The sequence below is a fragment of the Hevea brasiliensis genome, chromosome 3 (genome assembly GCF_030052815.1).
Source record: "Hevea brasiliensis isolate MT/VB/25A 57/8 chromosome 3, ASM3005281v1, whole genome shotgun sequence".
NCBI classification, from domain to species: domain Eukaryota; kingdom Viridiplantae; phylum Streptophyta; class Magnoliopsida; order Malpighiales; family Euphorbiaceae; genus Hevea; species Hevea brasiliensis.
In genome coordinates this window covers 15131199-15144642 of record NC_079495.1, presented here as the reverse complement: position 1 = coordinate 15144642, position 13444 = coordinate 15131199, and the positions used below count along the sequence as shown (strand labels likewise).

Sequence of the window (13444 nt, the reverse complement as noted above, 5' to 3'; positions counted from 1 at the left end):
AGAACTTTTCTTGTTATTTTTGCTACTAACAAGAATTTTACTTGTTTTAATATATTAAAAATATTAAAATAACATATTAAAATAATAATTAGTTATTTATTTTTTTACTAATTTTAACGAAAATTTATTATAAATTAATAAAGATATTTCATATATATATATATATATATATATATATATAACTAGCTCTATTATTACTTAGCCTCTTAAAGAAATTTCCTGGCTTTGCCTCCGGTAATTATTGACCGCGTTTTACGTTAGTACTTATGCTCTTTCATATTAAATTATCAACGAAATACACTAATTATCGACGGACAGTTATTGTTGGTAATAATTTTTCATTTTTAATTTTATAATTTTATAATTTTTGGTACGCCATCAGTACAGTTGTTAAACATTATTTTTTAATTTTTGGTTTGATCATTGTTTTTGTTTGAAGGTTCTTCAATGGAGTTTCTTCAACAAGTCAACGACTGACAAGGACAACTGAAAATTAAAAGAACCCATTTTCCCTAATCACCAATTCATTACTCCTCTTCTCTACCCAAACACAATGGCCGATTCATTTCTCTTCAACGTTGCACAGAGTGTTCTACGGAAGTTGGGCTCTCTTGCTCTTCAAGAATTTTCCCTGGCATGGGGACTCGAAAGCGATCTTGAAAAGATTAAGGACAACTTAAAAGTCATCAAAGCTGTGCTTTTGGATGCCGAGCAGCTGCGGTCACAGAATCCACGGATAGAAGTTTGGCTGGAGAATCTCAAAGAAGTCCTATACGATGCAGAAGATGTGGTGGATGAGTTCGAATGTGAAGTCTTGCGAAGGCAAGTGGTCAAGTCTGGTAACACCACTCGAAAGGTACGGCGATTCTTTTCTCGCTCTAATCCGCTTACTTTCCGCTTTAGAATGGGACATAAACTAAAGCAGATTAGAGAGAGGGTAGATGAAATCGCAGCTCTTAAGTCTAAGTTTGGTCTTACAGAGCGGATTTTTGATAGGAATATTATTCATGGGGAGAGGGAGATGACCCACTCCTTTGTAGATGCTTCTAATGTCATTGGGAGGGAACAAGCTAGAGATGACATCATTGAAACGTTGTTGCAATCTGTTGATGGTGAAAATGTCTCTATTATTCCAATTGTTGGAATAGGAGGTATTGGGAAGACTACGCTTGCTAAATTGGTTTATAATGATCAAAGGATAGCTACTCATTTTGAGTTGAAGTTATGGGTTTGTGTTTCTGATGTTTTTGAATTAGATAAGGTGATTATTAAAATTCTTGACTCTGCATCTACTGGTCAACGATATACGGATATGGGTATAGACCAATTACAAAGAACCTTGCGACAGGCTTTGAAAGGAAAGAAATATTTACTCATCCTAGATGATGTGTGGAGCGAGGACCCTAGAAAATGGGGTGAACTGAAAACATTGTTAATGGGAGGTGCTAATGGAAGTAAAATTGTAGTTACCACTCGTAGCCAACGTGTTGCTGAAATTATGGGCACAGTCTCTGCTCTCAATTTGAGTCTTCTTTCACACCAGCATTGTTTGTCTTTGTTTTTTAAATGTGCATTTAAAGGACAACAAGAAAAACAAAATCCAAACTTGAAAAGAATTGGGGAAGAAATTGTGAGAAAATGCAAAGGAGTTCCTTTGGCAGTTATAACATTAGGATCTCTGCTTTACTCTGTAACTGATGAGCACGAATGGGAATTTATAAGAGATAATGAGATATGGAAATTAGAGCAAAAGGAAGATGACATTTTGGCTGCTTTAAGATTGAGCTATGAACACTTGCCATCTTACTTGAAACGATGCTTTGCATATTGCTCGATTTTTCCCAAGGATTATGAAATGGATGATATTGAATTGGTTTATTTATGGATAGCAAATGGACTTGTTCAATCTTCCAATGAGAATCAAGAGTTAGAAGATATTGGCTTGCGCTATTTTAAAGAGCTGTGTTCTAGATGTTTCTTCCAAGATTTTTTTGAATATGGTGGTAATGTTAAATGTCAAATGCATGATCTAATACATGATCTAGCATTATTAGTCACACAAAATGAATGCTCAATGGTAAGGACCAGCACTCAACAGATTCCCAAAAGTGTTCGACATATATCTTTTCCTTATCCTCAATCACTTCCAAATGATCTTCCTGAATCCTTACAAAACCTGGATCGTGTGCGAACCATTTGGTCTATAAATGAAAGACATGAGGGGATTAGTAGTGAAGTGTTCATTAAGAAGTGTGTCTCAAGATTTCAGTACATGAGAGTCTTGGATTTAACTTATTCAAGGTTTGAAGTGCTGCCAACAAGTATAGGTGATTTGAAGCATTTGAAATATCTTAGTTTATTTGGTAATGGTTTAATTAGAAGACTCCCTAATTCCATATGTAAGCTGCAAAGCTTGCAAGTTCTACTACTAGGTAAATGTTGGGAGTCTTGAAGAGTTGCCCAAAATATAAAGTACATGATTAACCTTAGATTTCTTTGGATAACTACGAATCAAAAGTATTTACCAACGGGTGGAATAGGCTGCTTGAAGTTTCTTCGATTTTTGGTCATTGGCTGGTGTGATAATCTAGAATATTTGTTTGAAGACATGCAAGGCCTCAAAATGCTTCGAAGATTGTTTGTCTGTTTTTGTAGAAGCTTGACATCTTTGCCACAAAATATTAAATGCCTCATGGCATTAGAAACTCTTTGTATTCATGAATGTGAAAACCTTGATTTGATAATGGAGGAAGGAGAAGAGAATCAATACCCAACTCAATTCAGCCTCCAAAAACTAGAGTTAAGAAACTTGCCAAAATTAGTGGAGTTTCCACAATGGCTTATTCGAGGATCTACCAACAGTTTAAAAGTCATGAAAGTTGAAGGCTGTAGAAACCTCAGAGAATTACCAGAATGCGTACAAAACATGGCATCACTTCCAGAGGTTCAAATCAAAGATTGTCCTCAGCTAAACAACGATCCCATAAGAAAAGCAGGTGAGAATTAATATATAAGAGTATGGTCCTAATTTAAAATAATTCTAATAGTTTTGGTTTAAAGAATTAATCCATTTTGTTTCATTTTCTATTATGCTTCAAACATCTTGCAATATATATATATAATATATAAGCTTCTTCTTAAACCAAGTAGATGTACTCTGTTTAACAAATTGAAATTGTCATAAATTGAATATTATTTTCATTAAGTTTAATAAAAAAAATGTATTTAAAAATATTTTCTATAACATAACACTACGATAATTTTTTTAGAACAAAAACCAATTAATGATATCGTTGAATAATATATATTCAATTTAATAATAATAATAATAGTAATAATGAAATATAGATTAAATTGACATGATTATTATGAAATATAGGTTAAATTTTAAATGATTATTTAGTAACAAATTAAAATTGATCTTTGTAATATTAGTAATATTTCATTACGTAGGGCTATCTGCTTGTATTTTTTATATAATAATATAATGAACATTTTTCCTCGTTTGAATATTCATATGGTTCTATGTACAGTTATGGTAATTTGACATTTCTCTTCTTTCTGGTCTCAAGTGGCAGACGTGGCAGGTCCAAGCACATCCATGAGTTGAGCACTGGAGTTTGCATGTGGACATTTCAAAATCAGAAGTGAAACTGGAGAGGTTTTCTTCTAATTTTATTTTAATTTATTTCATTTTAAAATTTACAAATAATTTGAAGGAAATTATTTTATATTTATTCGATTTGTTTTATGACCATATAACCCACGTGCTACACTATAGTAGAAGCTTTGGCAGCCATGTCTCTTAATTGTTTCTTTTTTTTTTATTAAAGTAAGTAATGGTTTGTATGTTTAATTTTTTTTTTTTTTATTTTTCAGGTGACTGAACAATAGTTCTATGGGGAGCTATTTCTATCTATCTTTACTACAGTGTATCTTTTATTTATTAATACTTCATATCTTAAAACTCTGTATTGATTGCATGTATTTTTTTTTATTTTGAAATAGTAAAATGTTTTATGAAAAACTGTATGAGGGTCGAGCTATGCTCCCCAAATATTATGGATTAACTGTTGTGATTATGTGTGCATTCAAAGGTTGAGTTTGGCTTCAAGGATTATATATTATTATTGCATGTTGGGCTTATTGTATATTATTATTGTAACACTGTGGAAGCATGGTGGTCTAGATTAAGTTATTGTTCATGTTTTTTTTAGGAGAATTTTTTTGGAAGTATTAGTTTTATAAATCAAATTATTTTCAAAAATAACTTCATAGATGTATATATATATATATATATATATTATTTTTTATCTTTAAAATTTTCAATTCTTTTAGATAAAAATAATGATAAAATAAAAAAATAAGTACATAAGAAAAATGAGATAAATTATTCCAAATTGAGAAATTCGTAAATTAAGATGAAAATAAAATAAGAAAGTTAAAATAAAAGAAATAAATTAATTTACACAAAAATCTAATATCATGTATTTACATTTTTTATAAAAATTTCAAAGAAATTTTTTTTATTTAAATAAAATTAAAAGTAATTGTTGTTCCAAAATAGTCCAAGAGAGGGGTGAATTGGACTTTACAATTTTTCGGCCCTTGCTTGTAGCATAATGAAAAATTGTGGCTTTGTTCAACTAGGTGCTCCTTTATATATAGTGAAAGTGATATGTGTTTCAATAATGTGTCCCTAAATTTCAATTCAAGCTTCAATTAATATTTATAGCAATTTTTGACATAACATGTGTCACAAAAATATTCATTTAATTTCTCAACCTAGTCAATATATTTTCAAGTATATCAACTCAATCTATTCAATCAACATTCAATATCATGCATAGAAATTAAATTGCACAAAAGTAAAGAGATTAAGGTTAGAGAAATCAAACACAATGATTTTTATAGTGGTTTGGCTTAACTAGCCTACATCCACTCTCTCAAAGAACCCTCTTTGAGTCTTATCTCCACTATATACTCTTTTAAAGGCAAGAGACCAAAAGCTCTTTACAACTTTCTCAACACCAAGCTTTTACCAAGGTAGCTTGAACCCTTGACAAGTGCTCTCTCAAGCACTCACACTCTCAAGCTTCAATAGGTGCTTGTACAACCTCTCTTAAATGCAATTTAATGTTTTAACACTCACTCTCACTCATTACAAATCAAACTATAAAGAAGAGATGAGTTGATTTGCCAATGGTAGCTCAAACACTTTAAAGCTCTTGAATGAAAGCAATAAATGAAAAATCAAGATTGGAGTGCGATTGTAAGCTTTCATCAAGTGTAAAATGAAGTAAAGAAGGTGTATTTATAGTCCCAAATCATTTTAAAACGTTTGAAACCTTTTTGGAACATTATACACTATGTTCTAGGCAAAATAGCCGTTACTTTGTCTTTTTGTGCGAAGTTGAGCAACTCTGATCATTTAGCAAACTAATGAAATTTTGGCGATAGTAGTAAACTAGTTAACAAACTAATGTTTTAGCAAACACATTAGCAAACTAAAATTTTAGCAAACAAGTTAGCAAACTAATTTACCAGATGTCTGTTTCAAATTGTAATCTTTAAAAATTTAATTTAGACCTTAAAAAAATATATTCCAATAGCAATATCCAAGGTCATGATGAGAGAAAATTTTACAAAATAATTGAAAGAAAAATAAATTTTGAGCTCCATTTGACTAAACTTTCATCTATTCTTTTTACACAAGTCCTAAGACTCAACTTCTAACTCTATGACTTTCATACCTTTACTTTGAGTTTTAGCTTTCATAATCTTGTTCTTTTTAAACTTGGATTCATCTTGAGATGCCTTTAAGTGCTCTTCCTTCTTTGATGTAACCTTAATGATTCTTCATGAATAAGAGAAAGAATCTACACATCACTTAAAATTTAGTTAGATAGATTCTATTTGATTTTTGTTATCATCAAAATCAATACTCATTTTAAGCTACACGGGGTCAACAGTAATAAAAGAAATTTGATCCTCTTTTTGATATGCATACTCAATAAATAATTTTTTAAAAACTAAGCGTCTGTTCTTCTAAAAAATTCTCAAAAAAAAAGATATTCTTCAAAATAAAATTTTTTTGAAAAATATCTTTCACAAAAACTTGAAAAACTTTTTTATTAAATGTTACTAAAAAACTTATTATTTTGTCCAACTTTAAGGGTTAAATAGTGATTTATCAATAAATAATAATATCTTTTTATGTGTATTTAGTAGAAAAAAGATCTACCTTTTTGAATAGGAAATTAACTCATTAATAGATTTAAAAATATAAGAATTGATTTAGTTGCCTAACCATAAAGATGAAATTGCAATATAACCCTTTTAAATGAAAAAAATAAATATATAAACAGAAACACTTAACAAATTATGAGAACTTCTAAAATTTTGGTGAAAATCATATATCATATACAATTTTGGTTATTCAAAATTGAGAAAAGTTGGATTCTTTGCCTCCAAGAAAGAAATTTTAACTGCATTAGATACTCTCGTTATGTCACAACCCAACCTATGGGCCGGACCGGCACTAGGACCTGGGCCAGCCTAAAGCCCCCGAGGCCCGTAGTAAGCCTAACTATTCCTCAACCAAACTCTAAGGCCATTTGGGCCCAATTTCAAAAATTTAACCGGACAGAGTCTGACCATAAAATGGACCATTCAACGGGGAGTTTTTTACTCGGCTAACCTGTAAACACAATATATAATAAATTGGGGAGCTCAGCTCACCCTCCACATAATCAAAATGTCATAACTCAAACAGGAGCTCAGCTCCCTCATCCAATCCCATCATGCATACAGTTAATAATTTTATAGGTCCAACATAACTTTTATAATACAGGTCCAAAATAAAAATAATTGCTTCTAACACATGCAGAGTCTAAAATTTAACTCAATTGTACAAAATACATTAAATACTATAATGGACCTGCGAAGAAGAAGAGCAGGTTAGCCACAATAAATAATCCTCCTGTAGCCTGAAAAAATAGATGAACAGGAGTGAGCGTTCGACTCAAAGAGTAAAATATCAATTTTAACCATAATCTCTATAGCTATCTAAAGCTAATACACCATGTGGAGTGAAATGCAACATCGTCATAATTTTCATATCATAACAACAAAAAGGTAATTTGGAGCACTCACACACCCAACACTGTCAAACTATACATATATGGGAGCTGATCCCCTATACAGCCCTCTTAATCTAACCTCTGCCAGCGAGTGTCTCTCAAGCTAGACTTTCGCTTAATAAACCAAATGCGGAGTCCTAGCGAGTGTCTCTCAATCCGTGTCTATCTCGAAGGATCGAGTCCCAACGAGTGTCTCTCAAGCCGTGTCAACCCGTCCTATCCATATCCAATACCATAGCACACGCACGCCACGCACACACACTGCTCCAAATTACCACAAACAACATCCATGGCACTTCAACAATTATGAATGCAATATAAAACGTGCCTAGTGTTTAACTAAATAGATACATATTTAAAAGTGATGCATGGGCATGCTTGAACATATAATAATATCAAAATTATAATTAAAATTAATATTTTACTCACAGACTTAACCGAAGTCACTGTGGCAGCTAGGCGGAGGAGGAAGGCTATCCCGGCTTACCTGACAATTTTATTATAATTATTTAATCTCCCCCTTTTTGATGATGACAAAACTCAATTGAATCATCATTCAAGAATAAATAAAAGTGTGCGTAAGTTTATGTATAACCAAGCATGTTAATATGTGGAAAATACTCCCCCTAAATGTATGCACACAAGTTCAAAAAGTAAAAGTATTAATAGCTATACAAAACTCCCCCTAAATTTATGCTAAAAAAAAAAATACAATTTCAATATGTAAAAAGTTAAACTTAATAGTTTGCACACATAAGCCACAATAGTTGCATACACACTTCTAAAACATAAACATAAGCCACAATATAAGCACATATCCATTTTTCAAAACAAAAGGAACACATCCATTCCATTCTCCCCCTTTTTGTCATCATCCAAAAAGGAAACAGGAGATATTAATCCAAAAAGAATCAAGTAAGCACAAACTAAAAATCAGTAAGATAAACAGTGGCAAACTGAAAAAGCATTCAACAACAGTAGTAAACATATTAGTAAACTAAAAATGCAGATCAGTTTCTAATCATTAAGTCTTTTGCTCCTTCTAATAGCTTTGGAAGGCACAATCTTCTTCCTGGAAGGTTTAGTAGCAGGTGGTTGAGTAACTTGGTCAGCCAAAGGCTTATGCTTTTGTGGCTCATCCTCATCAGATGGAGTTTGAAGGGCAGCAGCCAGAGTCTGGTCTGGATTGGACACCGTAGACTTAACTCTTTTCCTGCTCTTCTTGGCCTGAGATGCTTCAGCTACAAAAGGTTTAGGTGGAGCACTCTCCTGCTGATCCTTTAGAGAGTCTCCCTTCTTCTGTGGAGACTCAACTGCAGATTCTACAGTTGGCTCAACTACAGGTTCCACAACCTATTCACTAACATGCTCAACAACAGGTTCAACTGCAGGTTCTACAACCTGTTCACTATCATGTTCTACAGCAGCAGTAGACTCACCAAGCCTAGTACCTCCACACTCAATAATACCATGATCAAAGACAGAATCATCATGAGTAGAAAGGTCACCTGCAGGTACATCAGTCTCAACTTTGGTTGCGAAACCAGTTTCCTGTGCCTGCTTAAGATCTACAATCTATTTCTTTAACTCCTCATTTTGAGTAAGCAAATGACTTACTTTGTAATCAACAACATCCACAAATTTTCTTAGAAGTTCAATAGACTGATTTGTTGTACTGAATTTCTCATTAATGAAAACTCATAATCCTTGAAGCTCACTCATAATCTCACTTTGAGAATCTGAATCAACTTTAGCTTTAAAAGATCCACCTTTTTCAAAACGTTTCTTTCTTCCATTAGTATTAGAATGAATTTCTCTAAGCATAATTAAATCTACCCTCAAACTCTCCTTAGAGACATTTATCTCCAATTCTCTAAACAAGGCAGTTAAGAGGTGTGCATAGGGTAATTTACCAATCCCATAAGCTTTGCACATATTTTTGAAAATTAGATATGCCAAATTCATTCTTACTCTGTTAACAATATGCCACATGATGCACATATCCAAGTAACTCAAATATCCATAGCTGCCAGATTTAGGACAAAATATATAATTCACCATGTTGTGAATAATCTTAATATGCTGAAAAGCTTTTGTGCTAGTGGACTTTTCACTAGTGGCAGTGTTGGCAGGAAAAACTTCATTTTCAAATTTAGCCAAGTTAAAGCCTGGAACTCTAGCAACATCTCTATGAGTAGAGATTTTATTTCCATCATTCGGCAATTTTAAGGCTTTAGCAATCAACTCAACAGAAATGTCATATGTTCTGTTATTCAAAGAGACCTCAAATCTGTCTTTTTCATCAACTATTTTTAAGGTTCTATAAAATTCTTAGACTAGTCTAGGGTAGTAAACATCAGTGCATTCACAAACATTCATCCATTCTTGAAATTCAAAGAGTTCCTTAAATTGAAAATTTACCTGATCAAAATTATCCCATTTAATGAACTTACAATCGAGAAGCGCTTTGTCAACTACAGAGCCCGATGATTTTGCAGCACCCTTTTTGCATTGAGTATCAATCCCACGCATTTTCCTCCCCTTTTTCTTTTCCGGTGCCGTCACAGCAGGTTCGACTTCCTTAGATGGGTCAGAGGATACACTGGTAGATTCAGTTTCTGGTGTTTTCTTCTTTTCCTTCAATTTCTTCTTTAATGCGGCAACAGGGAGTTCTTCAGATGAAGACGAGGACGGTGAGGCAGCATCAGCAGGGGTTTTTCGTTTGGTGTGAGCCATAGATGAGGAACCAGAGGGGATGAAGAAATGGGAATTTTAAAATGGCTTTTGGTGCAGTGAGGAATGAATGAGGGATTAGAGTTTTAATTGATGATTTGAGAGTGAGATAGGCGCTCTGATGAATATGGGTCAGTGTTAATGATAAGAAAATTGGTAATAGTAATAACATAACCCAATGCAGAGGAGAGAGAGAGTCGAGTATGGCAAAAAAAAAAAGAGTGGTGATAGGTGACGGTTTCGTATAGCAGTGGATAAGATTTCTTACGTCCCGCGCTTTCCCTCTTCTAGTGTACCGTATTTGAATTTTATTTTCATTTCAAATGTACATATATATATATATATATATATATATATATATATATATATATATATATATATATGACACAACAAAGAAAATGTGAATGGGTAAGAGCATTGATTGGCGCACAGAAAATTCAAAGAACAATCACTTTTTGGTTTGGGATTTGAACAGTACGCGATACAGTAAACTAATTTTAGGCATGCAACATTAGCATACAACTTAGTAAACTAATTTCACGAGTACAAAAATAAGTTAGCTAATGTTATTTAGAGTTTTCTCAGTAAATTTATATCACAGCAAATTACTCACACATTGGATAATATGCAGATATATTAAATCTATATGAATTGAATTTCAAACAAGTGGTTCACTCATGCCAATTTCCCTTCTAATTTTGCAAAAAGTTTTCTCATTGAGTGGTTTTGTAAAAATGTCTGCTAGTTGATTTTCAGAGGTAAAAAATTCTATTTTAATATCTCTATTTTGAACATGATCTCTAATAAAATAATGTCTAATCTCAATATGTTTTGTTCTTGAATGTTGGACTGGATTTTTGATCAAGTTTATGGCACTTGTGTTGTCACACCTAATTGGAACAAGATTATATTTTAAACCAAAATCTTCCAATTGTTGTTTCATCCATAAAATTTGAGCAATGCAACTACCAACAGCTATATATTCAGCCTCAGCTGTAAACAAAGCCACTGAAGTTTATTTCTTACTATGCCAAGAAACTTGTGCAAGACCAAGAAATTGACAAGTACCTGAAGTACTTTTTCTATCCAATCTACTTTCAGCAAAATCTGAATCACTATAACCAACAAGATTAAATGATTCACATTTTGGATACCATAAACCAATTGAGTGTGTGCCAATGAGGTATTTGAAGATTCTTTTAACTGCACTTAGATGGGATTCTTTTGGACATGATTGAAATCTTGCACACAAGCAAACACTAAAATGTATGTCTGGTCTAGATGCAGTAAGATACAAAAGAGAGCCAATCATACCTCTATAAAGCTTTGTATCTACTTCTTTACCTTTTTCATCATTGTCCATTTTAATTGTTGAACTCATAGGAGTGCCCATGCTCTTCAAATCTTCCATTTTAAATTTCTTCAACATATCCTTGATGTACTTTGATTGATTTATGAAGATGCCATCTTTCATTTGCTTAATTTGAAGTCCAAGGAAGAATGTGAGCTCCCCCATCATGCTCATCTCAAATTCATTCTGCATAATCTTAGAAAATTTCTTGCAAAGAGATTCTTTAGTAGCACCAAAAATTATATCATCAACATATATTTGCACAATGAGCATATCATTATGATGCTTCTTAACGAAAAGTGTTGTGTCCACTTTGCCTCTTTGGAAATCATTTTGTAAAAGGAATTTACTAAACCTTTCATACCATGCTCTAGGAGTTTGTTTTAAACCATATAAAGCTTTAGTAAGTTTATAAACATGATTTGGATGCTCATGATTTTCAAAGCCCGGAGGTTGTGCAACATATACTTCCTCATCAATATAACCATTTAAAAATGCATTCTTGACATCCATTTGATAAAGAATAAAATCCTTGTAACATGCAAAGGCACACAACATTCTAATAGCTTCAATTCTAGCAACCGGAGCAAAGGTTTCATCAAAATCAATACCTTCCTCTTGGTTGTAGCCTTGAGCCACTAGTCTAGCTTTGTTTCTAACAATATTGGCTTTTTCATCCATTTTGTTTCTAAAAACCCATTTAGTACTAAGAATTGAATGATTTTTGGGTTTAGGCACCAAATTCCAAATTTTGTTTCTCTCAAATTGATTGAGTTCTTCTTGCATGGCAAGAATCCAACTTTCATCATTTTGAGCTTCTTCAAAACATTTAGGTTCAATTTATGAAACAAAAGCAACATTACCAAAATATTTTCTCAATTGTGCTCTGGTCATCATCCTTTGAGATGGATTATCAATGATGTCTTCTTGAGGATGATTTCTATGGAATCTCCATTCTTTAGGTAAATCTTCATGTTGGGGTTTATTCACTTGTAATTCTTCCAAATTTGGCATTTCTTCATTGATTTGATCATTGTTGGCATTATGGACATCTATTGTGGTATCTCCTTGCGTTTCTTCATCTTTGTCATCAATTTGCTCCATTTCTTGACTTGATTTCACATTATCTTTTCCAAACACCTACTCATTATCGTATCAAAAACATCTTTCCTTCTAATAGAAGGGTTAGCCTCTTCAAACAAAACATGAATAGTTTCCTCAATAACTAATGTTCTTCTATTAAACACCCTATATGCTTTACTTTTTGTTGAATACCCAAGAAATATTCCTTCATTGGATTTAGCATCAATTTTCTTTAAGTTATCCTTCTTATTATTTAAGATATAAAACTTACATCCAAATGCTCTGAAATATGAAATATTTGGTTTTCTTCCTTTCCAAGGCTCATAGGGGGTCTTTTTCAAAATTGATCTAATCAAAATTCTATTCAGCCCAAAAATACTTTGGCAAATTATTTTCATTCAACATGGCTCTTATCATTTCTTGCAAAGTTCTATTTTTCTTTTCTACAACCCCATTTTGTTGTGGTGTTCTATGAGCTGAAAAATTATAGTTGATTCCATGTTTATCACAATATTTCTCAAATAAATGATTTTCAAATTCAGTTCCATGATCACTCCTTATAGATGTGATGCAAAAACCTTTTTCATTTTGAACCATTTTACTAAAAAGGTAAATTTCTCAAAATGTATATCTTGAATAGTCATCAACAATAACTAAGGCATATGTCTTCCCACCAAGACTAGCAGGAGACACGGGTCCAAACAAATCAAGACGAAGCAATTTTAATGGCCTAGTGGTAGAAACAATATTTTTAGATTTAAAAGATGCTCTAGTATACTTTCCTAGTGCACATGCCCTACATTGAAATTCATTTTCATAGTTAATCTTTGGAAGACCTTTAATAAGTTCTTTCTTGGACAATTTTGAGAGTGTATGCATGCTTGCATGTCCTAATCTTCTATGCCATAAATAACTAGAATTATCAAAGGATACTAGACATGTACCATGATTAGTTTTAAAGTTATTCATTTCAAGCAAGTAAACATTATTAGATCTATTGGCAATGAACAATGTGTCATTATCGAAGTTATTGATTGTACAAAGAGAAGAAGTGAACTTTACCTCAAAACCTTTATCACAAAGTTGGCTTACACTTAGCAAGTTGTATTTCAAACCTTCAACAAGTGACATGTCT

The 13444-nt window shown here is 32.5% G+C and overlaps 1 protein-coding gene across 2 annotated transcripts; it reads left to right on the top strand.

Moving 5' to 3' along the window:
• The first annotated feature begins 442 nt into the window (after positions 1–442).
• On the top strand, positions 443–3660 carry LOC110664890 (putative disease resistance protein RGA3). Of its 2 annotated transcripts, none has more exons than XM_058143893.1 (2): positions 443–2996; positions 3573–3660. In XM_058143893.1, exon 1 carries the CDS (start codon positions 554–556, stop codon positions 2450–2452), a length of 1899 nt encoding a protein of 632 aa, XP_057999876.1. In that variant the 5' UTR covers positions 443–553; the 3' UTR covers positions 2453–2996; positions 3573–3660. The 2 variants fall into 2 exon arrangements, with proteins under 2 accessions (XP_057999876.1, XP_057999877.1); XM_058143894.1 differs by having other exon boundaries at positions 3579–3657.
• The last annotated feature ends 9784 nt before the right edge of the window (positions 3661–13444 follow it).